This window comes from Sinocyclocheilus anshuiensis, unplaced genomic scaffold (genome assembly GCF_001515605.1).
Source record: "Sinocyclocheilus anshuiensis isolate Anshui unplaced genomic scaffold, SAMN03320099.WGS_v1.1 scaffold703, whole genome shotgun sequence".
Classification (NCBI taxonomy): Eukaryota; Metazoa; Chordata; class Actinopteri; order Cypriniformes; family Cyprinidae; genus Sinocyclocheilus; species Sinocyclocheilus anshuiensis.
In genome coordinates this window covers 73,604-101,290 of record NW_015551036.1, presented here as the reverse complement: position 1 = coordinate 101,290, position 27,687 = coordinate 73,604, and the positions used below count along the sequence as shown (strand labels likewise).

General features: G+C 36.1%; 1 protein-coding gene and 1 long non-coding RNA gene across 2 annotated transcripts in view; both read left to right on the top strand.

Moving 5' to 3' along the window:
* The first annotated feature begins 1,505 nt into the window (after nucleotides 1-1,505).
* Nucleotides 1,506-2,795, top strand: LOC107661338 (uncharacterized). Its single transcript, XR_001631095.1, has 4 exons — nucleotides 1,506-1,574; nucleotides 1,838-1,922; nucleotides 2,045-2,159; nucleotides 2,458-2,795. It is a non-coding gene; the product is annotated as an uncharacterized LOC107661338 (long non-coding RNA).
* Nucleotides 2,796-3,653: 858 nt separating this feature from the next.
* Nucleotides 3,654-27,687, top strand: part of LOC107661337 (anthrax toxin receptor 1-like) — a 56,616-nt gene continuing 32,582 nt past the window's right edge. The window contains exons 1-10 of the mRNA XM_016450857.1: nucleotides 3,654-4,170; nucleotides 14,124-14,195; nucleotides 14,456-14,527; nucleotides 15,379-15,460; nucleotides 15,739-15,772; nucleotides 17,581-17,660; nucleotides 19,134-19,202; nucleotides 19,398-19,478; nucleotides 22,846-22,906; nucleotides 23,659-23,757. Of these exons, the coding sequence (XP_016306343.1) occupies nucleotides 4,028-4,170; nucleotides 14,124-14,195; nucleotides 14,456-14,527; nucleotides 15,379-15,460; nucleotides 15,739-15,772; nucleotides 17,581-17,660; nucleotides 19,134-19,202; nucleotides 19,398-19,478; nucleotides 22,846-22,906; nucleotides 23,659-23,757 (793 nt within the window). The 5' untranslated portion in view covers nucleotides 3,654-4,027. The remainder of the gene's footprint in view (nucleotides 4,171-14,123; nucleotides 14,196-14,455; nucleotides 14,528-15,378; nucleotides 15,461-15,738; nucleotides 15,773-17,580; nucleotides 17,661-19,133; nucleotides 19,203-19,397; nucleotides 19,479-22,845; nucleotides 22,907-23,658; nucleotides 23,758-27,687) is intronic.

Sequence of the window (27,687 nt, the reverse complement as noted above, 5' to 3'; positions counted from 1 at the left end):
CAGGTTCGGTGGAGGTCCCGTGCCACGAGTTAGCCTCCCTCTCAGCTGTTCCGGTGCAGGCTCCTCGGTGGTCAGGCCGTCTCCGTCGACTTCCCGACAAGTTAAAGGATTATGAGCTGCACTAGATGGGCTGCCTTCACCCGTATCCTTGCTTTGCTTTGAGAAAGTTTTGTTGAAGCTTTGCATTGGTGTTCTGCAAGGCTTCATAAGGATCTGCGGTGCTGTTCTCACTAGACAGATGGTTCCGTTGACTCATCTTTTGTTGTCACATGTCACTCTTTTGTTTTTCCCCTTTTTTTTTGTTTCAAATGCCCACAGGTGCCAGAGAACAGGGGGTATGTTCTGGAGGGAAAATGGGTGGCGCCAGTATGTGAAGTGTGACGATCGTGACGTTACTCCTGACGTTGTCCGTGATCCCGTTGGCCTGGGCGGAGCTGGCGCGTGTGCTTCTTGTTATTGTTGTGTTGGCCGTCGCAATTAAAGGCTTGACTAAACTATTCTCTCGTGTCAGCGATTCAATGTACCTCACCTACACACTGGCGCTGTTTGTTTGTTTTCATACTGAAGTCCAGTCTGGTGGGTGTGCTGAGTGTCCACTGTGTGTTATCATATGTAAACAAAAGAGTCTTATTAAAAACAAATAAAAAATAAAAAAAAAACCTTTACATGGGTTGCAACTCTAAATTTGATATCAAATGCATAGTTATTTTAAAAATCCAGATGCCAGAAGTTATTCTTATAGAAATATAAATTACTAACAATATAATTTTCTGTCTTAATTCAAAATTAAAACTCCAAAACCAATTAAAATAGCATTACAGCTGCCCATAATGACAAGCCAAGAGCTGCATGCCTTTGGCATAGCAGTTAAACAAAAATTAATCTGCCTTAATGTAAGTCTCTGTGATGTTTTGTATACTGAGAACAAAAGAGGGCCAGATACTGAATCCTGAGGTACCCCAGTGGTTATTTGATGTAACGCAGACTCCTTTCCAACATAACCTGAACGACTTATATAAGAAATCGTATCTATCATTCTAAATGTCTTTACTGTCATACATTTAATACATCCTAGCCGAGTAAAAGTCTTAATTTCTTTAAAAACAACAACAACATACTGACCCCACATTTCTTGAACAGTAGTGGGTACATTGGAATGCTGCTGAGCTGTTGTTTGCTTCGACATCAAAGTCCAGTCTTTAATTTACTTAGCACATTACTAAAATTTTTGTACATTTCTGCTCAGCAGGTAGAGAAAAATGAGTAGAATATCAATAAACCACTGCAATTAGCTGTATGCTATTATTATAAAGTTTTCTTAATGCAATAGCAATGCAGTAAGGCAGGTGTTTGTGACCTTTTTTTTTTTTTATTCTGCAATTTAAAATATTGCAATAATCATTACCAAAGCACAAAAGAAATCAGTACTTAATTATAATAATAATGTAGTCAGTGTTTCCAAAATCATTTGACAAATTAATCATTAACATACTGCTCCACCCTCCTCTGTTCACTTAAATACAAGCATTGTGATTTTGGTTTGATATAATCAAATCACTGTCAGCGTAAACATGGTAAGCTTCTCTTATAATACTGTATATGTTTAGTTTAATATGTAGATTTTAGGACTGTCGTTAGGTAATTTTCACAATTACAGAATTCATTAAATGTATGTGAATTTCATGAATTTCATTTTAGACTTGTTAAGCTTCAGTGATAATTAAATTTTACCATACAAACAATAAATTAATTAATAAACAACTCATTAATTGAGGCACTTTACTTAGCACATGTGTAGATTTTTAACATCGGATCAATGTGTTTGTTGACTGTGAAGAGGTCGGTGGTTTTGGGTTTGTTTCTGTGGGCTGCCCTTTCTCTAGTCAATGCTGCATGCTTCATTGAGGAATACAAAACATCAGGTATAAACTGTCCTTCACTTTTATTGCAATACTAAAAAATGTGCTCTATTATAATTATCATTATTATTATTATTATTGTTTTTTTTTTTCTTCCCCTGAATTCTTTCTCTGATATTTTATAGTTACGTTTTGCCATGATGGGACAGATAAGACATGGCATCCTACTGGATCTGTTTGGAGAAACAGTAAATGTTTTGACTGTAATTGTTCTGCTGATTCCATGAGGTGCTGTGATGCGTAAGTACAGCATTTTTAGTGTGTAGTGACATCACCATTGATTTCCTCAATCAATACAACACAAAGGAGTTACTTACAACGGAAGTAAATGGAAAAATGTTTGGAGGATTTAAAAGAAATTGATATTAAAAATGATATTAAATTCAAAAATAAAAAATAAATAAGTTATAAAAAGCATTTAATTGAAAACGCTTCAAGACCAAAGGTTATCGAAAGAGTAAGTTAACTCAGATATTTTAATTTAAATATCTTACTGATGAAACATAATAATTCCTTTCGTTGTGTTTCATTCCTGTAGAATGCAGAGGCCTGTTAATTATCCGGACAAGTGCCAAGTGGAGTATGATTACACTACATGCACATTTGAAATATTTGAGAAAGTTCCCTGTTCTGCTACCGGTGGTGTTATCGGGAAATGACGGCCATGAATTATGAAAAGGATGCCATCTTCATTGTATTATCTGCTGATTTAAACGACAGTAACTTGTGTTTAATTTGAAAAAATAAAAAACATTATACATGTGTTCATTTTCAATTTCAAGCATGTTTTAACATTAAACAGCATGACGTGACATTGATAAATGAAAGTAAATTGATTTTACTCGTGTTTATATAATTAAAACAGAATCAATACAGTCTATTTGATGTTTTTTTTTTTACACATCAGCACAGACCCTATCTTGACACTTCTTTAACTCTTGATGTCATGTCTGTTAACTCTCAAAGGCAGGTTTGATTTGGTTCAAAAACTTTTTTTGACTTTACATCCCGATAGCAATCACTAAGTTCAGTGGTCTAAATGTATTTACTGTATATGTATTTATATTGTCTGTGGAAGGCGTAGGACCATCAAATGTTCGCCCAATCATATCTCTCGGTCCGAGGGCTACGATAGGCTGCTAAGATAAACATTTTAAGATGAATATTTCACTTACTGGATAGAAGCAACTTACTTATACATATATACAGGTAATCTGTTGTAAATAATATCTTATTGATTACTTTACAGAATTTCATCGCACATTTCATCGCCAGCAACTGCACAAAATTGCATATTTTGCTCAGTTTGGGCCACTGAATAAAACTGAATAAATTCTCCATACGTGCACTATAAAAACCTATAGTCTCAAATATGACACTCAACAAAACGCCGCATATGCAAACAAATGCATATTTATATTATATATATATTGTCTAAATGTTCAATAAAGTAGTCCATTTACAAAAATTTGATTTTTTGAGCTATTGCTTTTATATGTAAAGCTTTACAGGAAAAAAAAGGTTGGTATTTGTTCAAATGTGATGCTGTCAATAAGCAAACATTTTCAGTAACATCTCTTACCACTAGATGGCAAAATAACAACCTTAATAACTCTGGGTTTCTTTATTGCTTTAAAAAAAAAGAGTATGGAAAGTTGTTTTGGAGTCAAGGGGCTGAGAGAGACAATGATTTTGCACTGTCTGGCAAAGACACACACACACACACTCAAACATAAACACACACAACCACACTCCATCAATCTAGCAACAACTGGGGCAGCGAGCAGAAGTGTGTCAGACTTTGGGGTGCATGTGCACATTTACATGTGTGCATTTGCCTTCTAGAAACTTCTTTCTAACCAAGAATCTTTCTTAGAGATATTTGCATTTTCTTTTTTCCATAAAACCTACACTCTGCTGCCACAGGACAGTAGAAGCAAAGACAAATCTAGTCTTTTGGAGAATGGTTTCTCCAAATTAACGGCACGGAACAGCTGCAAGGATTACGGATTGTCAAGGACCCTGTGGAACCTTACTTTTCTCTCATGGTCACTTTTGTATTTTTCCTGTAGTCCTGATTTTGCTTGACTCAAACAGTGCTTTACAACATGTGCAGACTTTGGAGGATAGCAGTTTTGCTCTGTGTCAAATTGGTGGACACTGCGAATGGAAATACAGGACTCGTGCCGGAAAGAGGGACAGCAGCTTCCTCCTGCTATGGAGGTTTTGACCTCTACTTTGTGCTAGACAAGTAAGTTATCCTGTGATTTACCACCTTTTCTTACCAATGCATGGTCATCACACTCTGTATATGCTGTGTTGGCATCTGTACACCATGTAAGACTCACTTTGTCTGAGGGCTTTAACCCATTGTTTTGACTTTTGCTCATGCAGAATTAGGTTTACAATTTAAATGCAATTTTTTCAGAGATATAAGGTCTATTATGTGGCAAAGTTTTAGGTTAAGTGATGCTTTCATGTACTGTATTAATGTTTTATCTTTTTTTTTTTTTTGATAAAAATTGACCCAAAAGGTCACATTTTGATACTTTGAAGATCATTTGAACATTTAAAATGACTGAACTTCATTATGCAAAGTGGCACTTTTCGGAGCACTACAGTAAATAAATTTTTCTTCATTCCGCTCAATGACTTTTAATCCAAGATTTTTCCCCTTATATCTATTGTTTTGTACTTCGATTGTTTTACTTTTTGTGAAGTACATGTTGCTTGAAACGTGTGCATATGATATATTTCTTTGAAACAATTTCCATGTTGTTTGATATTTCGTTGTTTAGTACATAATGACATTCACACAGTGTTTGCAAGAGAGAGAGGGAGAGGAAAAATCTAACAATAAAGATAACTGTTTTCCTAGGTAACATATGTCGCATCCAACAACAATAATGCATGAGGTGGGAAAATGGCATGTTAGGGGTCAATGCGGACACGCTGGCTGGATGCAAGTTTACAAATATGCAGCAATGAGCCAAAAGACTGCAAGGGAAGGATAGATTAAACAGCTGGGTTAAGAGGCCATTTGCCATATTAGTTCCACATATGCAGTTTAATAGAAAAGTAATGTACACTGGGAAAAAATCGATGATTTAGGATTTGTTTTGAAACAGTTTTCACTTTGAAATCGCTATTTCATGAAATACAACAAAGAAACAGCAAGTAATATTGAATTGTATTTGAAATTTAGAGCGTTTTCTTTTAAAATGTTACTTTTTATATGTAGTTCAGAAATGATTACCGTGCATTTTGACTACAAAATGAGGTCTTGTTTGATAATTTACTTGGCAACTCGCAAGCTACCTTGACCTAATTTTGGCATGCAGTGTTGCGAAAGCCGTAGGACTTATAAAAGCACATGAAAAAACAATTACACACAGTTCTAAACTCAGTCTTCACATTGTGATGTTTACCTGTGTGCTGCTAGCTTTTATACAATATATATGAACACACACACACACACACACACACATGGACATAGAATAGATTGGATGTGGGTCACAGTTTCCAGCTATTTCGTTTCAGTCTAAACTGTAACGCTACTTGGCAACTTTTCCCCAGTGTTATGTTCATGTTCGACAAATGTGTTTTAAGTATAAAAAACACAGCTGTGTTTCCTAATACATGTAAATCATTCCTCACGGCTCGCCTGTCAGTTCAGCTGTGAATGTGATGTTATTGTTGGACAGATTCATACTGTTATACAGTGACATGTCAACTCATTTCCCCTTTACTCCACTGCCCTGGATACTGCAAATCAAACGAGTTTTCATTTCATTCATTTTGTAAAATTATTTTACAGGAAGAACATTTTCCTGAACATGACTATATTGATTATGTTATTGTCTGTTGGTGCAAAGAACATTTATAATGCAATATTCATGTAGTGTTCAGTCATTATCAGCACCCAGTGGCTGAGCCCTGATGACAGAACATGCCAGCAAAGCGAATAGCTGTAGTCCAAATGTCTGAGAATGCTAGTGGAAGATTTCTATTTTGCATTTGTACAATTTAATACAACACTTTAAATAAAATAAAATAAAATTAAATTAAATTTAAAATAATAAAATTTAAATTATATTATTGTTATATAAATTAATCATTCTAAATTAGTCAGCATAATAATTTGTAATTATTATAATAATTAATGTCAGGATTTTAGTATTTGGTGCTTTCGATTTCATATCACTCATACATACATATACATGTGTGTGTGTGTGTGTGTGTAAAAATGTTCTCTAGAATGATTTAAAAATGTGCATCTTGTGCTTCAATGGGAATCAAGCTCATAATTGCTTATAATTCATTTAACATTGTAGCTTTTCTTATTGTACAAAATACTAAATCTTTATTTCCAATAAATAATAAAAACTCCCCATTTGAACCCAACTGTACTATTGAAGCAAAAAAAGCAAAGACAAAAACAGTCAAATCCGACGTTTGCAATAGCCAAGTCAAGTCACCTTTATTTAGCGCTTTATACAGTACAGATTGGTACAAAGCAGCTTTTTACAGTGATAATCAAGAAAATAATGATTCAGTGATGCAAACAGAATTCAATTTTGCTGCACAGCAGCTCTAAAAAATGAAGACAATAGTAAACAGTCATTATAAAGCAAATTCAGTTCACTGTTAATTCAGTGCCGTTTAAGTCAATCAATAATTGAATGAGTTTAATTCATCTATAAAGCAGCTTTGGAGAAAACAATAATGTCATCGTCCAGCTCACTTCACTTCTCAACCAATAATGTCAGTGCATTTAAGTCATTAATATTGCCAAATAGTAAGTGTCCCTAAGTGGCAAGGAACCCAAAATCCATCTGTGACAAAAATGGAGAGAAGAAAGAAAAAAAAAACCTTGGGAGAAACCAAGCTCAGTCGGGGAGGCCAGTTCTCTTATGGTCGACAGTTGTCAGATGCATGCATTTTAAATGCTACAGCAGATATAAACATAACTGGTCATAATCAGTCAGTGTAACAGTCTATTAAGAATCTTCAGCTGACAATAAGAGATGCAATGGAATTCCTTTAGCATATAAAACAGAAACCTTCTAGCTATCATGGGACAATGCCCACCATTAAGTTCTGGTTGCGTTTAACACGGGTTTGTTTATCAACACAAATCAATCAGCAATCACTTGGATGTGAGTTATGGGAAAGTCAGTGCTTGGTTGCTCTACTTATGGGCCATTTCTGTGGCTCCACTTTATAGCTGTGGGCTTGATGGTTTGGCTCCTGTGCTCAGGAGGGTCTGTGAAGGCCATTTACCATTCTCCTCCATTCATTCAGCTCAAGTGCTTTTGCAGACACAGTGGTGGGAATAAAGAAACATGTGTTATGAAACTAATAATGTCACTCAACTCTAATGACCAGGAAGGCCTGTTGTTGTTTCTGGAATAGTTCTGGAGCTTCTGCTTCTACTTGGGTCAATCACATTCAGTGATCAAACTATTTGAAGATTGTCCTAAATTTGAAACATACCGTTCTCTGTGAACTTGTCATATACCATCAAGGTAGAATAACTAATTAACAACATTTTGGAGAAATCAGTAGTCAGCTTTGTTTAATGAAGAAATTACGTCCCCAGTTAAAGCAAGAATTAAATGAAATCAGTGCCCAAAAGAACTGGCATGAGACACAAAAAGCTGGAAGAGAAGTTTAATCAGAAGTAGAAATGTTACACTATAGCTAAATATATTAGCTAATGAGTCCACAAATAAAGTACTGTAACTTGGATTGCAGTTTAAACATGATAACTGTAACGCCAAGCCAGCAGAGGGAGCCCTCGCCCGAGTACTTGATATGCCACACCTGTGAGGTGGATGGATTATCTCGGCAAAGGAGAAGTGCTCACTAACACAGATTTAGACAGATTTGTGAACAATATTTGAGAGAAATAGGCCTTTTGTGTACATAGAAAAAGTCTTAGATCTTTGAGTTCAGCTCATGAAAAATGGGGGCAAAAACAAAAGTGTTGCGTTTATAATTTTGTTCAGTGTAAATGATCATTGTAGTAATTCTGTTTATAGTTTATGACATTTTCTATGACACAGCGGTTTATATATACTGTATTTATATATAACCCACGTATTACATGGCCACCAAATTAATGAATAAATTCCTTGAAGTCTAAATTACTTGTTAATAAAGTATTTTTCAGGAGTAACACTTCATTACTTAAAGCAACTGAATGTTAGTTTTTACGTTAAGAGTTCTGATGCAAAAGCCTCTAAATGCCATCTGAAATTTTAATCTAAAATGAGTATTTTTATCAGGCTCCTATGTTAGGTTCAGTAATTTTACTCTAATGGCAATGTATAGGTCCTTTTCTATGCAATTAAAGGGAAATAACTGAACATATATGGGAGCCTGATAAAAATGCTCATTTTAGAAGAAATTTTCAGCCGGCACTTAGATGCTTTTGCATCTGAACTCTTCAAATATCTAAAGGCTCTAAAGTCGCAAGGTATTACATTTGCAAATGAGCAAAGAAATAGTGACAAAATCATGTGAAATAAATATATATAGAGAGAGATATATAAAGTTTGTGAATTTATCTTTTGATCATTTCGGTTCTTTTGAATCTGTTAAACCGCAGTTCACAAAATGGTCTGAATGAGTCATTTCATGAATCGCACAATCTGCGATTAATCTTCACTTGATCGAAGAGAAAACACTCAATGTAGCGTATAGTAGAGACATATACAAAGGTTCATTTAGGAGGTTTCTATGGAAGCCCGTTTCCATAGAAAAAAATTAAAAAATAAAACAAGGTAATTGTGACTTTTTATCTCACAATTCTGACTTTTTTTTCTCAGAATTGCGATTTTATATCTTGCAATTCTGGCTTTCTTGTTTTCTCACAATTGCGAGTTCATATCTCGCAATTATGACATTTTTTTCAGAATTGCGTTTTGTAAAGTCAGAATTGCGAGATATAAAGTTTATATCTCGCAATTCTGACTTTATAACTCGCAGTTTTGACTTTATAACCCACAATTGCGAGTTTATATCACGCAATTCTGACTTTATAACTCGCAATTGCATGTCACACAATTCTGAGAAAAAAAGTCAGAATTGCGAGTTTATATCACACAATTCTGTGAAAAGAAGTCAGATTTGTGAGATAAAAAGTCGCAATCACCTTGTTTTATTTTTTATTTAGTGGCGGAAACAGGCTTCCATAGGTTTCGCATAAGGGACCTCCAGAGGACCTTGTGAAGCTGGAAGTAGGGCGCCACCTGCAGGTGGGTTTGTGGGTAGCAGAGGGGATCGCATGTGTCAAACTCAGCTCCCGGAGGGCCACTCTGCATACCATAGGAAATCAAATACTTTCCTATACAGTATGTGGAAAAACAGTATGCTGGAAGAGTAGTATGTCCGAAATCACTGTTTTCAAAAAACCGTAGGCGAAAAGTACCCAGATGACTTACTACTTCTGCCCAGATTCTAAAGTGTGCAGTCGATGACACTACAATCCCATGAGGCCTCGGGAGAGGATTTATGAATGGCAGTGAAGCACCACAACTGAAGCTGGTAGATCACGTGATAGTAACAACATGGGGGATATAGTATGTCCAAATTTTGTTCAAACTATCCATACTCATACTATATAGAACATAATTTTTTAATGGTCATGAAGTAAGTTCAAATGTGGTACCTACTCGGACAGTAAGTGATTTTGGATGTCCTGCAGAGTTTAGCTCTAACCAGCTCCAACACACCTGCCTGGAAGTTTCCGGCACTCCTTAGGACTTTCATTAGCTGGTTCAGGTGTGTTTAATTATGGTTTGAGCTAAACTCTGCAGGACAATGGCCCTCCAGGTGCTGCGTTTGACACCCCTGCCCTTTTTAGCCATTTCCATTATAACACTTTCCATTATACATTTCACATATGACAAAGTACCAAAATGTACAATGGTGTTTTGGACATGAACCATTTACCATGTAAATATCATACTTTTTTGTGAGAGGTATTAAATTGGTTTCAGCTATTATTAGCAAAGGCTAGCCATACCTCTAGAGACATTATCATAAAATAAATGATCATTAATATAGTCACAGGCTAATTTTTGTCATAGTGTAGCGGTTTCTGTAGTAATTATATACTATACTTTACAAACATTACATTTTACGTCAATAAAAGACACATTTATGAAATTTCAACATAATTTATGTTTATAATGTCAGTATTGCTGAATTAGGAGTTTATGACTGTATGAATACATAGACTCCAGCACTCAGCTAGGCTGCCATTGTTACAATAGGTCGTGGCATTATTAAAAAAAAAAGTAGGCCTACCTGTACTTAAGTAGTTATATCAGTAGATTTTAGAACATATTTTTATATTGAGCTATTTTAACTTGAGTCAGTTTTGCTTATGAAGATTCTATACTTTTTACAACACTGTAATGATTTGTGTGACCGGCTGACTATACATTATACTTTGCTTAATTGTACAGTAAAGCATTCAATACTTCTATTACAGTTTATAACCAAGCCTTCACATTATGATTTTATTATGGTTTTATTAGTCATCTGGCTCTGAACACCAAACTATTCCTGAGCAAAGGTTAAATATAATGTGAAACATAATGGCTGCTAGGCTAACTGCTATTGTTTTGAGCCCAGCCTTAAGTGAAATGCCCTCATTGAACTGTTCTCAGTCTGAAATGAAAGCCGAGAGATACGGTTGGGGGTGGGTTTTGCACTCTCATCCATTTCCAAGAATCATCTAAACCTTTGGGTTAGGGAGGAACTGAATAATGTGACAATCCAGTCCAATTTCAGTGAAAATGAATAGGCAATCTTGGGCAGCTGTATGAAGGCTAGTTCATTAAGAGTTATCGCTATATAAATAAATCCTTCGCTTTTATACACTCGCACACACATACCGGTTGCCTCTTGTTAAACCATTTCACCATCAGCTCCAGATGTCCCAAACCCTGCCTGCTTTGGCTGCTTTAGAGGCCTGGATCACACTAACAATGGAAAAACAGTGAGAGGGAGAGAAAGACAGGCATAGGAAGAGAGGAGGACTGAGGCAGTGCCTAAACAATCCAGATACTTTTGCCACATTATCTCATATCATCTCATTACAATTAATAATTCTAAACGTTAACATCTAAACTCAGCTAAGTGGCCCCAAAGGGTATTTGGACACACTTGTGTTTCTTCAACTACAAGAATTTGTATGTCCCAGTGGGCGGCTTTTATTCAAACTAACAGATTTTTATTTTTATTTTGTTCTTGTTATAGAAAAGTGTCTTGTAAAACTTTTTTACTGACTGTCCCATCATCACTTATTTTTGTTACTTCACTATTACTACTTAATAGTGAGAACTGGTCCCCACACTAAAGTGTGACCAGAGTTTTCTATTGGCTTTTGGATTATTGCAGAAGATAAGCTCTGTGACCTACAAAAAACACTTTGTTCATTATAATAATCTTGATAACCACGGTGAAGCTTAAATAGTCTCTAGAAGTAAATAGTTAAACGTAGGTTTTAAACTACACCACAGTCGAATGACTTGACAATAAACTTTCAACAACTCTTTCAGTCTTTCCTGGAAAGTTTGAGTTGAATAGTTTACAAGAATGTGATTGTAAACACAATGACGCTGTGAAAGCGAACTAGTTAGTATGAGTTTACCTGTTCATTGTGTTGAAGTTTAGAGTCCCTGACAACCTCTGTAACCCATGTAGCCACTTGTTAGAAACCACCTGAAGTAAAAGCTTTAAAAATCACTACTGATGTTTTTTTTTTTTTTTGCTTGTGTTAAACCCAGACCTTATTTCAGGCATTTAACCAAAAACCCATTGATTGAAATGTGAACTTTGAGATAGGTTTGATGGCATTCACAGGACCTGGATTTTAAAACTGCATTACCATGCAAAAACAAGATCATCTGGATGCAATTTTGTCCTAGGCATAGTTACATTATAACAAGTACATCATTTTGAATGAATCAATGGTCATAGCTCTGCACTAGACATGGCATCATAGAAATAACATCTGGCGCAGTGACAGATAATGGTAGTTATTACTGGAAGTAAGAAAACATTAACTGTACAGCTGGGGATTGACAGAGATTTTGTTTCACAAATTCTTAATTCGATTTGATTTCAATTTTGATTCAATATTGATTTATTGGCATATATTGAAGGTACAGTACCAAAAAAAACAACAACAACAAATTCCAAATTTGTTGAGTCCAAATTCAGTTGCTATTCATTTTTAGACAATCAATAATCATAATCAACACTCAAACAAAAACTGATTTGTATAAAAACATTAAAATTGCACATAATGCAGTTTATATCAGCTTTTCAAATGATATTGTTATTCTCCAATTCGTTGTTGAAATATAAATATAATTCAATAGGTGGCTATAACAATCCTCTAAATTCCTAGTCAGTCACTCACATATGTGACTAAAGTCACTAATGGTGACTAAATAATGTCTATTGTTAGCCATTAACTAATAAACTGGTATATTTAATTTGCCAGTGATTGAGTTAGAGGCTAAGAATAAGTTTAGCACAGACTTCACGCTTGAGAGTTTCATTCTCTGTGTTTTTGCAGCACAGTTAGTGCACTACTCCTGTCAGTGAATGCGCAGGGTAGTCCAGAGTTGTGGATCTAAGTGTCAGACTCATTTCCTGGAGAGTGATTTCAGCAAATCAGTATGTAGACAATGTAATAAATATTCATTAATCTCAGTAACTCATCAGACGCTTAGCACATTTATATAGTTATTAAACTCTCAGAGAGTTTATCATGGTAATGTACAGTGCATGGCAGTGTTAATGTGTTTGGTCTTGGCGAAATAGATCTGCTACTCTGCTGCTGTGGCAGAGCAAGTACCAAGACTTGCTAGTGCCAATACATCCACAGATGTGCTGTTATTAGCATGTCGGAAATACTGCTGCTGAACATATAACATATATGAAATAACCCTCATATAACATACATGAATGACCTCACCCTGTAGCAGATCTATACAGGTGGAGCTGGGGAGGTGGAGGGTTTCTGAAGCACTGCAACTGCTAACAGCAAGCACTAGCCAAGTATTTGAATGTTGAGCAGCAAGCTCATTGGCTGCTGATGCAAATAAAACCAATCAGATGTGCCATACAGATAGCGATGTGATTACTAGTAGATTGATTTAAGGACCTATCAGTCTGCATCTAAAGTTTCATGACAGAACTTTGCATTACAATTAGTATTATCCTATCAGTATTATTGTTGAACACTGAATGACCAATAATGTCTCAACACCAGCAGCCTATAATTCTGTTTATGAATATAGAATATAGAATTGTAATTCTATTTAATATGAAAAATATGCATACATTTTCATTCATACATGGTTGTCACATTTCAGTTTGAATTTCTAAAGTTCTACCATTAAGCAATGCTTGATTGATTTTTTTTTTTACATGTAGTTGTTGCTTTCAAATCATATTACATATGAATGTATCTATGAAAGTGTCACTGTGCCATTTTGTGAAGATAAGCTGGTGTGATGTAGAGTGTGCCAAATCATACAAATGCAATACAGCATGCCTTGAGTACCTTATTGCTTTTATAAATGGCTTACCACACAATACAAATATTGCAACATTCAACCTAAACTGCTCTCTCTTAAATGTAGCTTTGGAAAGTGCACAAGTTCTTTCACAGGCAGATTTCCCAGATATGACTGGCACTTCACTTTCTGTAAATGTAATAAATTGCATTTGTTTTAGAGGAGTTTTCCTGCACAGAATCCTGCATAAAGGTCAAACTAGTCAAATGTAAATTGAAATACAGATAGAAGGCAAAAACTAATGAGAAAAGAGTTTACGTTTAATTTAAATTTCAAAGTAAAGTTTCACATGCATTACTACTGAAATAAGTATCAAGATTGTTGATCTTTGTCTTAATTCAAAGCCAGTGGAATATTGACAGCTGGCATCACACTCATTCAGAAAGACAGCTGTTCTGGGAAGATGCTGGATACTCAAATGATTTCCCTCAAAGGAGCATAAAAATGTGTCAATGTAGTTCTTGAACTGCTGCTTTAAAAAAATATTTTTTCACACAGCTGTAAATCTCAAACTCGGCTATTCCTCTAAGCTTGTGAATCTTTATTGCTCCCTTGATGTTCGACTATAAGTGTCCAATATGTCTGTTTCTCCCTGCAGATCAGGAAGTGTGCAGCATCACTGGAATGAAATATATAACTTTGTGGAACATCTGGCCCATAAGTTCATAAGGTAGGCAAAGTCAGAGTCTCACAAAAATCTGTGAGTCTGCATAACTTTTTCTATATTATGTGGATGAAAAATAATGAAAAAACATGTTTAACTAAAATATTGAGTGACTAGTTGCATCTCTAATTTTTATTTGGCTTAATAAACGTTCTGTAAATTATTTTATTGAAGTACAAATAGGAATATGTGGGATCACATTAAATTAAAATATGCCTTTAAAATTATAATTTCAGTCTAACATACATGTTTGGTATTGTATCTAGCCCTCAGTTGCGGATGTCCTTCATTGTGTTCTCCGATCAGGGCAAGATTTTGATGCGGCTTACAGAAGACAGGTGAGTGAATTGTTATTTTTATTATTTTGTGATTTAACCCAAGTAGTTTGCACAAATGCATTGCAGGCCTATCAACTTTTGCAGTCTGGAAGGGTTTTGACTGTAGTATGGGTTTGTGCCAACAAATGACTGTAGTTTTACACTTCTGTTACCAAAAATGAAGGCCAAATCTGTCAGAATCAGTTATGTGACCATTAATGACCCATAAAGAATGGCACATCTGCTGTAAGCATTCCCTGGTCTTGACGATCGTCTCCTTAAAGGGATAGTTCATGTAAAAATTAATATTCTCTCATCATTTATTCAATTTCAAGTTGTTGCAAACCTGTATGAGATTGCTTCTTCTGTTAAACACAAAAGAAGTTATTTTAAAGAATTTTGGTAACCAAATAGTAGCCGGTAGTTTTGACTTCCATAGTAGAGAAAAAAATACTATGGAAGTCAATTGCTACCAGCAACTGTTTGGTTACCAACAAACAGGAACAATTTGTGGATGAGTACATGATGACAGAGTTTTCATTTTTGAGTGAACTATTCCTTTAAAACATGTCATGTTTGTATGCCAAATTCTTTGTGACTAGGGCTTTTCCATGTTTCCAGAAAAGTGCTGGTTGTCAATGGTTGTCAGTGCCAATTAATATTATTCATGGTATAATTTGTCTGTAGTTGTTGAAAATCTACTCCATCCAGAATAAACTTACACTCCTGGTCTCCTGAATCCTTGTGTGTGTTACCAGTGTTTGGTGGTTACAGTAAAACATTGCACAGATGTAGCAAGGATAGAGCATGATTGTGGCCATGAGGTATTTTTCATGACCTTTTCACTCTCTTTCATTGTGTGCATTTGTCAGGGAACAAATACGGAAAGGTTTGGAGGAACTCGAGAAAGTGTGTCCAGGTGGAGATACTTTTATGCATGAAGGCATTCAGCGGGTGAGTGAGCCAATAGGAACCATCTTGGCGTCAGTACCGCCCACCCCGCTATGAAAAATAGCTCGAAATATCCTTCACGAAGGTTATGTTTGGCCACTACTCAGACAAATGGACCTAAAAACATAAAACTGTTGAGTTTTTAAATGATCTTTCACAGCTGGGTAGATTTATTCCTCATCTGTCTGTGAAATAACCAGTTACTGTGAATGTTGTTTGATCTGCATGAGATTACAATATTTGTGATGTTTTTCTTTTCTCTTTTTTTTTTGTGCTACAAGGCCAGCGAACAGATTTACTATGGTAACACTGAGGGTAGGCTCATTTCAAACACATCTTGCTGAAAGAAGAAACAGTTTAGACTAGTTTAAGTAATCTTCAATTTGGTTTTAACTGGTTTTAGATTACTGGCACGAAATGGTTAAATTTGTTATAGTTGCAGTTAGACCATCTTAAAGGGATGGTTCACCCAAAAATGAAAATTGTCGTCATTTACTCACCCTCATGTTCTTACTCATAATTTCGTACTTCTGTAAAACACAAAAGAAGATATTTTGAAGAATTTTGGCAGCCAAACTGTTGATGGTAGCCATTGACTCCCATTGTAGGCTGTGCTGTGCAGGTAAACCTCACTCCCCTAATCTCAAGAAGTGCACTAGAGACTGATGCTAGAGACTGTGGTCTTTAGCGTCCTTGCTAGCATACCCGCCTCCCATGCCGAAAATGCCGAATCCCGCGCAGAGCAAGAATGAAGGGAGCAGATCTGGAGGGGTTACACATAAAATGTAAAAAAATTACTATAGAAGTCAATGGCTATCGTCAACTCTTTGTTCTTCTTTTGTGTTTAACAGAAGAAAGAAATTCATACAGGTTTGCAACAATTTGAGTGTAACCTGATCTCATGACAAAAATGTACCTGTGGAAGCTTTTCGCAAAACACCGAAATACATACCAATAAGTTCCAATCACTGCAGTTTCCAACAGAAATGAACACTAGAGGTGGTAAAACAGCGAGCACTTGTAATCGTTTTCGTACATAGTTATGATTCTGGACGTAACAAGCTTGCTGGGTAGCACAGCCAGCACGAAACTGGACTTAAGATCCGGAGTCCTTGGGTACGAATGCCGTGAAAAACATAACTCACGATGAAACAGCTGAAAGATGAGAGATCGAAAAACAAGCTAAAACGGCATGCTTCCTACTGCGTTTTTACGTCAGATTCGCTTTTGTTCATACTATCGAGTAGGTTTAGGTGTAGTGCAGATGGTACGTTATTTTAAAACGTCACGGAGCATTAGAGTTATAGCGCCACTCAATGGACATTTCAAGTCAGAACTGCGGTCACATAAAACGTACCATATGTACGTTCATCTTTTCTGTGGAAAAAATAAACACTCTTTTAGCACCACTCAGTGGACATTTCACATCGAATATGTCACGAAATGTACATGGCGCTACATATTTCGCATCTTGCTAAAAAGTTCCCACAGGTACGTTTTTGTTATGAGATTAGACTCGAATAAATGATGACAGAAATTTCATTTCATCAACCAGTCCCTGATAGCACGCGTACATCACGGAGATGTCTATTTGACGTCTGCATTTACATCTGCAAGACGTATTTTTTAGAGTGTTTGCACATCTGCAATACATCTATCTATAGGACGTTTCCTATTAGATGTCATATAGATGTTTATTAGATGTCTTCAAGATGTTTATGGTTTAGAATGTACCTAAAACTGACATCTTACAGACGTCTGTCAGATGTTTGTACACAGCAGATGCTTTCCAGATCAAGCGATCTTTAACAGACGTCTTGCAGTCGTACGTGTGTTATCTGGGGTATGAAATTGATACTTATACTGTGGTAACCTGCAAGGCGGTCTTAACTGGTTATTTAAGCTGGTGACCAGCTAAGCCAATTTAGCTGGTTTAGACTGTTTCAATTGAACATATTTACTGTTTATCCCCCTCATATTGTTCATTTAGAAATCAAAATTACTTGCTGCTACTAGCTAGTTTCACCATGCTGCATGTTCCTCTGTAAAACGGATAAAAAATGTGTCAATCAAAATCTGGCATTAAGTTGCAAACATGATGCAAACTTTGTTTCTGTGTGAAGGATACCGCACAGCCAGTGTGATCATCGCCCTCACAGATGGAGAACTGCATGAAGATGTCTTCTATTACGCTGAGAGAGAGGTGAGAATGATGAAAGACTGAAGAAGAGAAAGAAAAAGAGTGGAGGGTTTGACGGTACCTTGTAAAAAGAAGTATGCTTTATCTTAATAAAAAAAAAAAAGAGGTTATTATGGAAATAAATAATACTTTAAAAGAATATATTTAAACACAAACTGAATGTAATGTTTTTGGACACTTGATTGCATGTTAATGCAATTTCATAAAAATGTATCGTAGATTAAATTTGTATCAATTGCAATTATTAGCTGCAACTATGACCCTCTTAAGTAGGACTTAAATACATCTTTGTAATTTATAATGAAATCTATTGTCTTTGAAATATGGTTAAAGGGTTCTGCCAAATGTACACTACTTGGTAAACTAAAATATGCTTGATTGTAATTTCTGTTGTAACTTGTATGTCATGTACTTAAATATATTTGTAATTACACATTTGTATGATGAAATGGCAATTTAGTACATTTAAAAATGTTAAGTAAGTAATACATTAAAAACACACTACAGTTATAATTATAATGAAGTACTTTACCTGTGCTTTAGTATGTTACACATCATAATCATAAGTGTACTTAAAGCATGACAAAATATTATTAAAACATAAAGATGTAAAATGTACTTTAACACTTTTAATTTGACATTATTACAAAGTGCATTTTAAGTTCACTTAAATGCTATTTTATTTTATTAATGTTATATTATCTGCAAGTTTTTATAGACTTTTTAGGATTTGAAGTACACTACGAGTGCGCATTCAGTGCAATTAAGTGTATTTCATTTTCACAAGGGGTGTCGTCACTGAAAGCAATGTTTCCTTTGGTGTTCACGAGGTGAAGTCAGGGTCATTTGAATTAATTTGCATGCTGGGAATTACATCACACATTTCTCTTTTCTTCATCATCCTGTAACACAGATGGTAACAATATTACAACAGTATCAACCAACAAGAACCATTGCTTAAACAAATTAATAATAAAGAACAGCAAATCTTATGAGCTATTATAAATAGTATAAATAATCAACATGTATTTTTATGTACAAAATGTCAGCCACACTCACTGAAATAATAAGTGTACTTATCCCCATATTTTGACGCACTTTTCAGGGACGGTCATACATTTCACCATGTCATGATACATGACATGGTGAAAAATGACTGAATGAATAATACTTAAAGTAAGTTAAGATGAATTTTAAAAATGTGGCCCCTAAAAGCACAAGAGGCCCCTGTTTGGCCCCCCCAGTTACTGTGGTCTAGGACCCACCCCACCCCCGGCACTTTTGCTTTCAGCTTCAACCACCAAAGACATTATATTTAGCATCTAATGATCAAAATTACCCTGAGCGTCCTCTTCATAGATGTTCAGCTTCACCAGGCAGTGCCAAAAGCACGATCTGTAGATGAAGCAGTTAACGGCCAACAAATAAAAATAGTTTGCAGGTGTCTGAAGTGTTTCTGCTCTGTGTTTCCCTCAGGCCAATCGCTCTCGCAGCCTGGGTGCCTCTGTGTACTGCGTAGGAGTGAAGGATTTCAATGAGACTCAGGTGTGTTTGTGTGTGTTGTGTTTGGTGGTATGGTAAGCTTTAAAACTAGATCTTGGCACTTATGCCAAAGTGTTACCAGATTTTTATAAATTATGCTTGGAGGGTATATGGACTAGCACTTGTTTAAGCAAGTATATACTTTATACAATTTTTTGTAATACTTTTTTTTTTTAATTTACTTTTCACTTTTCCTAGCTGGCCAAGATCGCTGACAGCAAAGATCATGTCTTTCCAGTAAATGATGGCTTTGAAGCTTTACAAGGTGTTATTGGTTCGGTGAGTGTTTATGTAGATGATTTAATACAGTAAATTACATTCTATGTGAAAAATTGTATTGTGGGAAAAGTCACACTTTAATCATTATATAAAACAAATACCATTATGATTGTTTCCGTTCATTTACCAATTTTATTATTTGTCAGTTTTTGTTCTTTTCTTTTTTTTTTCCAGCATTAATTTAATTCAAAGTAGTTTCAAAATTACAGTGCATCACTGCAGGCTTTAATTTTGGTACCACGTTGATTTAATATTTTAAATAAAGTAATTTTGTTTAAGCAATTAAAAATTTAATTAAAAGAGTTTTTAATTCAAATGAGATGATTTTTTTTACAGTGAAAAGTTCATCATGATCACTCATTCATGCACTCTCTATGCATTGCTTTATTTTTGCTGAATTAATTTAATACTTATTTGACCAGTTTCAGAAACATTTCCTAGACATCCATCAGAACCTCCACTAGTTTGCAATTTGAAATATTAGTTAGTGGTCATGCAATATATCGCCAAAGGCCAATATGTTGGCTGATTTTTATTATGATTTAGTATTTTATTTTCCATTATTAGTAAGTAATCTACCATTACCATTCAGCAAATACACATTTATATAATATATATATATATTTTATTTAATTAGCATAAAATTCTGTACATGTTATGCTAAATAAAAGCACTACCTTATGTTAATTTGAAAAAATATTGTTCCTGGTTCCCAGACTTAACACATTACTAAGTGCACTATTGGTTAAAGTGTTGACTTCCTTTTTATTCACATTTTTAACAATTTTCTTTATTTGTGAAAAATATTATAATAAGATTACAGAATCAAGAATCATAAGTATAAATCTGTTTATTTTTTATTTCAAGTTTAATTTTTTCATATAACTGATTTAAAATGATTTATTTCTAATAAATATTATGCAAAATAAATATACATTTCATTTCAGAAATTCTTATGCAAGTGTTATATCTTTAAATTAAATAGTGTGATATTGTATCAGCTTTATATTGGCCATCTACCACCCTGCTGTCTAAGATAGCGGCCTTCACAAAATCAGTATCCGTCAACCACTAATAAGAATGGCTGTCAGTGGAGAAAGATGCTTTTCAGATGCTTTAGCAACAGCTTTTACCAGCAGGGGCAAACAGAGCCATGCCAACCAGACAAAGCTTGACCTCCTGGGTAAAAATTATCCTAAGGAACAGCCTCTTAATGAAAGAAACAACAGAAGAATTAAAGAAGACTTCGCTGGAGTCTGTCCAAACACCATCAAAGCCACGGTCACGGTGTCCTTTCTTTCTGCAATGAAAGCTAATGATTTATATGTTTTTAATCTCCGAAGCCGAGGTGGAAGAAAAGAGGAGATGTTTGGGTAAAGACTCGTCTCGCCCATGCAGAGGTTGACTGTTTCATGAGCTGAGACTGGGGTCAGTCCAGCTGGCCTCCATCTGCTGTCAGTTAGCTGCATGCTGAAAGTTCTTTGCCGAAGCTCAGGAGAAGAGTGTCGTAAATCAGCAGGGACCTCGGGATCTGAAAGCATACTTCCATCGATGACAGAGGAAGGCGGTAGACATGTAGATCAAAACAGCCTCGCCACACATAGGTGCTGGTATGGCTGATGAAGGCTATTTCCAGGACGAGAGGAAAGAGACGGAGAAAGCAGATGTGATGTTCAAAACAAAAACGCCACATGAGGATTGTCCTGTTGAGGCTCTTGAAGGAGAGGTGTTGCTATGATTGGAGGATTCTTTCAGATAAAATAAACTTGTTCTGAAAAAAAAAAAAAAAAAAAAAAAAAAAACGGACAATGGAAAGTCTTCTCCGTTTGCTATTTCCATTAACTGCTTGTTAGATTAATTTAAAGGGGCTGTTCACAACAAAATGACCATTCTGCCATGATTTACTCACCCTCAAGTTATTCCAAAACCTGTATGTTCTGTTGAAAATAAAGAAATGTATTTTGAAGAACTGTGTTTCTGGTCCCCACTGATTTCCACTGTATTATTCCCATACTATGGAAGTCAATGGCTAGCAGCTACTGTTTGCATTCTTCATACTATACAGTGTTTCCCACAGACTTACACTCTATGTGTGGCGGCACTTCCCCTGGGGGAAATATATATGTACTGTATATAATGTAAATATAAAACCGCAGACAGGGCTTATTGAAAGTACAAATTTAATTCTCTGCCAGCAGGAGGCGCTTTAAGTGCAGCAGAAATAGCGGCTTGCCCGGTAATGGCTGTACACAAAACAGCTGTGCTCATGAACGCTGCTTTATCAGGCATTATAGGAAAGATTAAAGGAAAATGACATCAAAACTTTTATGAAGACAATTGGTTCCCTTCAAAAAAGATACATTCATATAAAAACACCCGTGCCGCGTTTTGACTTTGAACCGTGCAGAAAATCTATTTGTGGCGGGAAACCCTGATATATATATCAGTGTTTCCCACAGACTTACACTCTATGTGTGGCGGCACTTGGAGCATTCAGAGGCCAAGCGGGACAGTAGGATAAATTTCTGCTTTCTATTTAAAGGCCTGTCCTCAGCACCTTGCTGCAAAAGCTGGCTGTGTTACAGGAGAAGGTTAAAAACACCAAAAAGTGCTTGAGACAGTGCTGGGGGGAGTAGCAATGCTACTAACTTCATTTTTAGTAGCGTGAATGTATTTCAGCTGTTTTCAAATCAGTGTTGTTTTTTTCCAATAACAAGATATTATACACGCCCAGCGGGAAATATATATATATATATATATATATATATATAATGAAAACAGCAGCCAGGTTGATTGAAAATGCAAATTCATTTTCTGCCAGCAGGTGGCACTTTTGTAGCGGCAGATATATATCGGTTTCCCCGGTAACGGCGGTAATCAAAGCAGCACTGCGCTCACAAGCGCTACTTTATCAGGCATTATAGGAAAGATTAAATGAAAATGACATCGATGCACTGATCTATAATATAAAGTCATTATATAGATCAGTGCATCGCTGCTTTTCTGAAGACATTCGGTTCCCTTCAGATACACTTTCATATAAAAACACCCATGCCACATTTAGATTTTGAACCGTGCAGAGCTCATGTTTATTCAACGAAGTTAAAGCCATTTGGAAAATCTATTTTTGGCGGTCAGTTTTGATATTGTGGCGGGCCGCCACAAATAAATCAATGTATGGGAAACACTGCTATATTCTTTTGTGTTCAGTAGAAAAAAGGAACAAGTCAAGGGTGAGTAAATGATGACAGAATTGCCATTTTGGGTGAACTGGCCCTTTAAAGACATTGAACTGAATGGTTATTTATCTTTACTAGCTCAGCTGACCTAGTTGTCCACCTACTGAGTTTCTCTTTGTACCCATCAGATCTTGAAGAAATCCTGCATAGAGATCCTTGCTGCAGAACCTTCCAGTATCTGTGCTGGAGGTGAGTACAGTTCTCACTAGATCAACCGCTTGAGCCACAGCATTAAGGTCTGTTCAAGCAGCGAAAAGTAGGTATAATAGGCTTGATACAGAAAGTCATCACTTGATCAAACTGATGTGTTGATTTTAATAACTAAAAAAATATACACTTACATTGCATACCTTAGGCAATCACACACCTTTAACACAGTGGTTTTATAGAGACTGAAAAACCCAAAAATGTGCTGTTGGAACTTTAAAAAGGCACTTAAAATAAATTAAACATTTGATTTCATTTTATTTAGCAGTAAGGTGTTGGCTTCAACCATTCAAAATTGCAAACATTCTTTTAAAGAATGCTGTCTGGCAAATTTTCTCAGACAAAATCTATTCATTCAATAGGAATCCACACAATCTGGAACTACGCATGAGAGTGAAAGATTCCCCCACAGATTTCACAATGGGTTCAAGTGGGTCATGTGAATTTGCCGTGTTGACCAGCAGAAACCTGTTTGGTTTGAAAGTGACTTTGATATGAGTTGTGCTTCATACAGTTACCATACTTTTGACAAGAGACAATGGACCATTCCACCCACAAAATTTTGCGGAAATATCGCTAATATGAAACAAAACAAAATAATAAAATAATAAAACAAAAAAATGCTTTGAACCATGACATTTTTATTGATGCCTCTGATTTGTTTTATCGCAACTGTCTTTCAAAATTTCGCTACGTGACTTAACATTGTTATGTGTGAACTTCCTGTTTTAAAGAGGCGTTCCAAGTCGTCGTGAGAGGAAATGGATTCCTTCATGCTAGAAATGTGGACAAGGTTCTTTGCAGCTTCAGAATAAATGACACTCTTACCAGAAGTAAGTACCTTGAAATTCTGCCATTGTGCCATTTTTAAAAAATAATAGTTCACCCAGAAATGACAATTCTGACATTATTTACTCATACTTCATGTTGTTTCAAACCTGTATGCTGTTTTTTTGGCATCATTGTTTTTATATAAGTACAAATCATAGTGACCATGGACTGCCAAGTAACAAAACGGCATCAAAGAAGCACCATAAAGCTTTGTGCAGTGAACAGACCTGAAGAACAGACCTGAGGCGTTCAAATAAAATACAGATATCAGTTGGTTGTCAATAATATCAAACATTCGTTTTCAAGGTCTCGTAACCTGTGCCATAATCTCCATACCTGATTTGAGAGTTGTCTGTAAAAATCAATAGTGAATGATGATTTAAATTTCAGTCCGTTCCTCATTCAAAGCTATTGTCTGGCTATTGAAGACTTCAAATATAGCGATATGGTGATATGGACTACTTTTATGATGCATTTATGATGATTATTTGTAGAGACCTTTGTTAACTTTAAAGTGTTGTTTTATGGAAAGATGTTTTGTGTTTCACAGAAGAAGAAAAAAAGACACTCATGGTGTTATAGAATGACATAAGAGTTTTCATTTTGGGGTGAACTATGCCTGTAAGCCAACCATTACATTACATTGCATTACCAAGAACATGTATGCTGAACACATCACTGGCTCAATGAAGACTATTAAACAGGGTTTAATGTTGTGTGGGATGACAGCAGTCTTATATAAGACATTTCCGTGACTTTCTTGCATAATTGCCATATGGTTGGAATGATTTGAGGCAGAATCTATAAACCCTTCTGATTAGCTATCATTTTTCCACCAAACGTCCCAGAAGACTCATTTTCATAGAAACCTTGGAACGGCTGACTATGCCATGCCAGTCCCATTTGTTTTTTGGCAAATAGTAGTTTTTAAAGGCTACATTAGGAGTTTTACAGGATGGATTCCTGCCAAACCAAGGAGATATAAGAAAGAAACGCTGCCACACAAAAGGCTGACCGCATTCGCAAAGCCCGTCAGGTAAATGTCAGCTCTACCTCTTGCAGTTTTTTACTGCAGGTCTCATGTTTAAAGGAATAGTTCACCCAAAAATGAAAACTTCCTGTTAATTTACTCGCCCTCAGGCCATTCAAGATTACTTTTTTCTTCAGTAGAACATTAAAGAAGATTTTTAGCTGAAACCGTGGTCCATAGTGATTCATAAAATGTAAGTCAGTGGCTGCCCGTTTATGAGAATAAAAAAAAAAAAAAGCATCAGGCTTCTGATGATATATTGAGGTCTTATGAAGTGAAACAATCAGTCTGTGCAAGAAACTGAACATTATTTACAGCATTATTACCTGTAATCCACAGCCTCGGGCATAAAAGGCATAATCATAGGATATACAAATGCAGTCTTACAAACTGATATGAATAAAGGCCCATTCACACTAAGAACGATAACTATAACGATAAAGTTATTGTTTAAATGACTTTTACAACTTTAACAATGACGGCACAGAGGAACGATATTGTTGGAATCGCTTTCAAAACAATTAATTTCCAGATGATGAACAATAAAAACATTTGGCAATCAGAATCCATCCTGCTTTAAATATCTTGAGCATTTGAAGTGGCAAACAAGACAACATAATGGTAGTGCGCAATTATAATATACAGAATGATAGCATCCATTGGTGTGGACGTTAAATATAGTTATCGTTGTAGTTGTCATTCTTTTAGCCACTAATTCGGCAAAAAGTAAAATAGTTACAAATTGCCATGAGATTGTGTTGTTGGCAACAGATTTGCAATACATAGCGTCACCACTTGAGAACCTTTACAAAAAGCTTTGCCTTTACAAAAACAAAGAGTTGTTTTCTGCTTCAGCGGCTAGAAAAACAGAGTGCCATGGTTCACATATGTCCCATGATTGCTCAAATTAATTATTACGGCAGTTATTGAAAAAATGTTTAAGCATTGTATATTTAACAAAATCTGCTGTTGATTGTCTGGCGACTTTTTTTTTTAAGTAAAGCTATTAAAGTGCAAGTGATTCTATGTTGACATTTCATATGCAGCAATACTGTAATGTTATTAAAGCTTCAGGGAGGGTCTCATTCTCTCCAAACAATCGTAATTTCTTTAAAATTGGCACTGGTTGTAGATCAAAGCCCAGTCTTCTGACTTCAATCCTATTTTACAGTATCAGTAATGGGTACCAGCTTTGGTGCTTCGCATCTCGTTGCCTGTCTTTGCTCTGATTAAAGCCGGACGTTTCAAACGTGGCACCATGCTAATTGTTTGTGTCCGATAAAGACCAGAACATCCGGTTGATGAGTGTAACTGTGTCATGGAAGTAATTTTACCTTTTTCAGTCCACCTCTCAGCAAACTGGTCCCACTTTCCCATCCTCAAGGCATATTCCCAGACCTACACCAAATTTACTCTGACTTTGAGGTGGCCTGCTGTTTATTTGCTCTTGACCACTGTAAACACTTGAGAGGATATCCTGTAAATGAATGATAATGTCCATCATGCACAAACCTGCTCTCCTTACTTTGAACCCAAGGCTGATGGCAGGCTGTCAGAAAAGAGCCATGTGTGGTTACAGCGTGTTGACCTTCTGACTTGCTTCTGACTAGTCTGTAGATTTGAAATTGTCACACTGTCCTAGTTAGAATAGAAGATAAGTATTAGTGCATCTAAATATTAGGGCATACATGGTTGGACAAAATAATATGAATACCCATTATTATATGGGTTAATATCATTTGTGTAGGCTACAGTAAAAAAAAAAATGCTGTAATAATGTTTTATTTATGTTTTTGTTGTCTGTATTCTCTAGTTTGTGTATCAGTGTAGTGTAAGTTGTGTTTAGTACAAGTCTTGTGTGAAATGAGTGACGGTCAGATTTCCAAACAGGACAGATCATGGGAACCCATTTAGCAGAAGTGTCTGTAACCCTAACAGTCCAATTGTTTAGTGCTTTAAGAACAACAGTCTTTACGATTATGAAGTGAAGTATGTAAAGCATGGCAAGACTTGCCATGAATGATAGGGACTATCAAACACTAAGGATTGTGTCCAAGCAACACAGAATTACTGCAGCAAAGTGACGGCAAACCTCAATAGTCCTTTTAAAGACCCTGTTTCCTCACAGAGAACTTCACAAAGCCGACACCCATGAAAGAGCTAAAATTTTAATTACAGACACCAATGATAAAATGTGAAAAAGATGGTGTCATAATCATAAAACCTGAACAGCACCAACATGAACTTCAACATCTGCCCTGAACAGACAAATCACCTGACTTGAATATTATCAAACCACTGTGGATAGTTTTGGAGAGAAGAGTGGGAAGCTGATTCCTTCCTCCAATCTGTACAACATCAAACGGTAGATTATTCAGAAGTTGTATGAATCTATTCTAAGAATGCCGGGAGGGGGGAGTAATGTCAGACTCTGTTCCGTGTTACGTGTCTGTGTCTGTGATGTCTGTGAACGTCGATCCCCGTGTCCTACATGTGGCTTTCCCTATTGTAAATAAAGTCTGTGATAATTCTGGAATCTCCTTCGTCTCCTCGCTCCTTCACAGTAGGCACACCGTGACAGAATTCCAGACCAAAAACAGAACAGTAAGTGGCACCCCTTTCCCCTTGTTTGTTTTCCGTTTTTTTTTTTACATTTTTTGTTTCCTGTTTGTTTCCCTCCGCGATCATGGAAATCGCAGCTCGTTTCTCCACCTTAGCCTGCAGAGATCTCCCCTTCTTCGAGTACGCCTGGGAATTCTGCGGGCTCGCCGCGGTGATGGCATTGGATGACGCGACCATCAATTCTCTGTTCTGTTTTGGGGCCAACTACCATCGCCCCATTGACCTCCCAGACACCAAGGGACTATGCTGGAGGGAAGCGATCTACCGGTGTCTGGGGGGG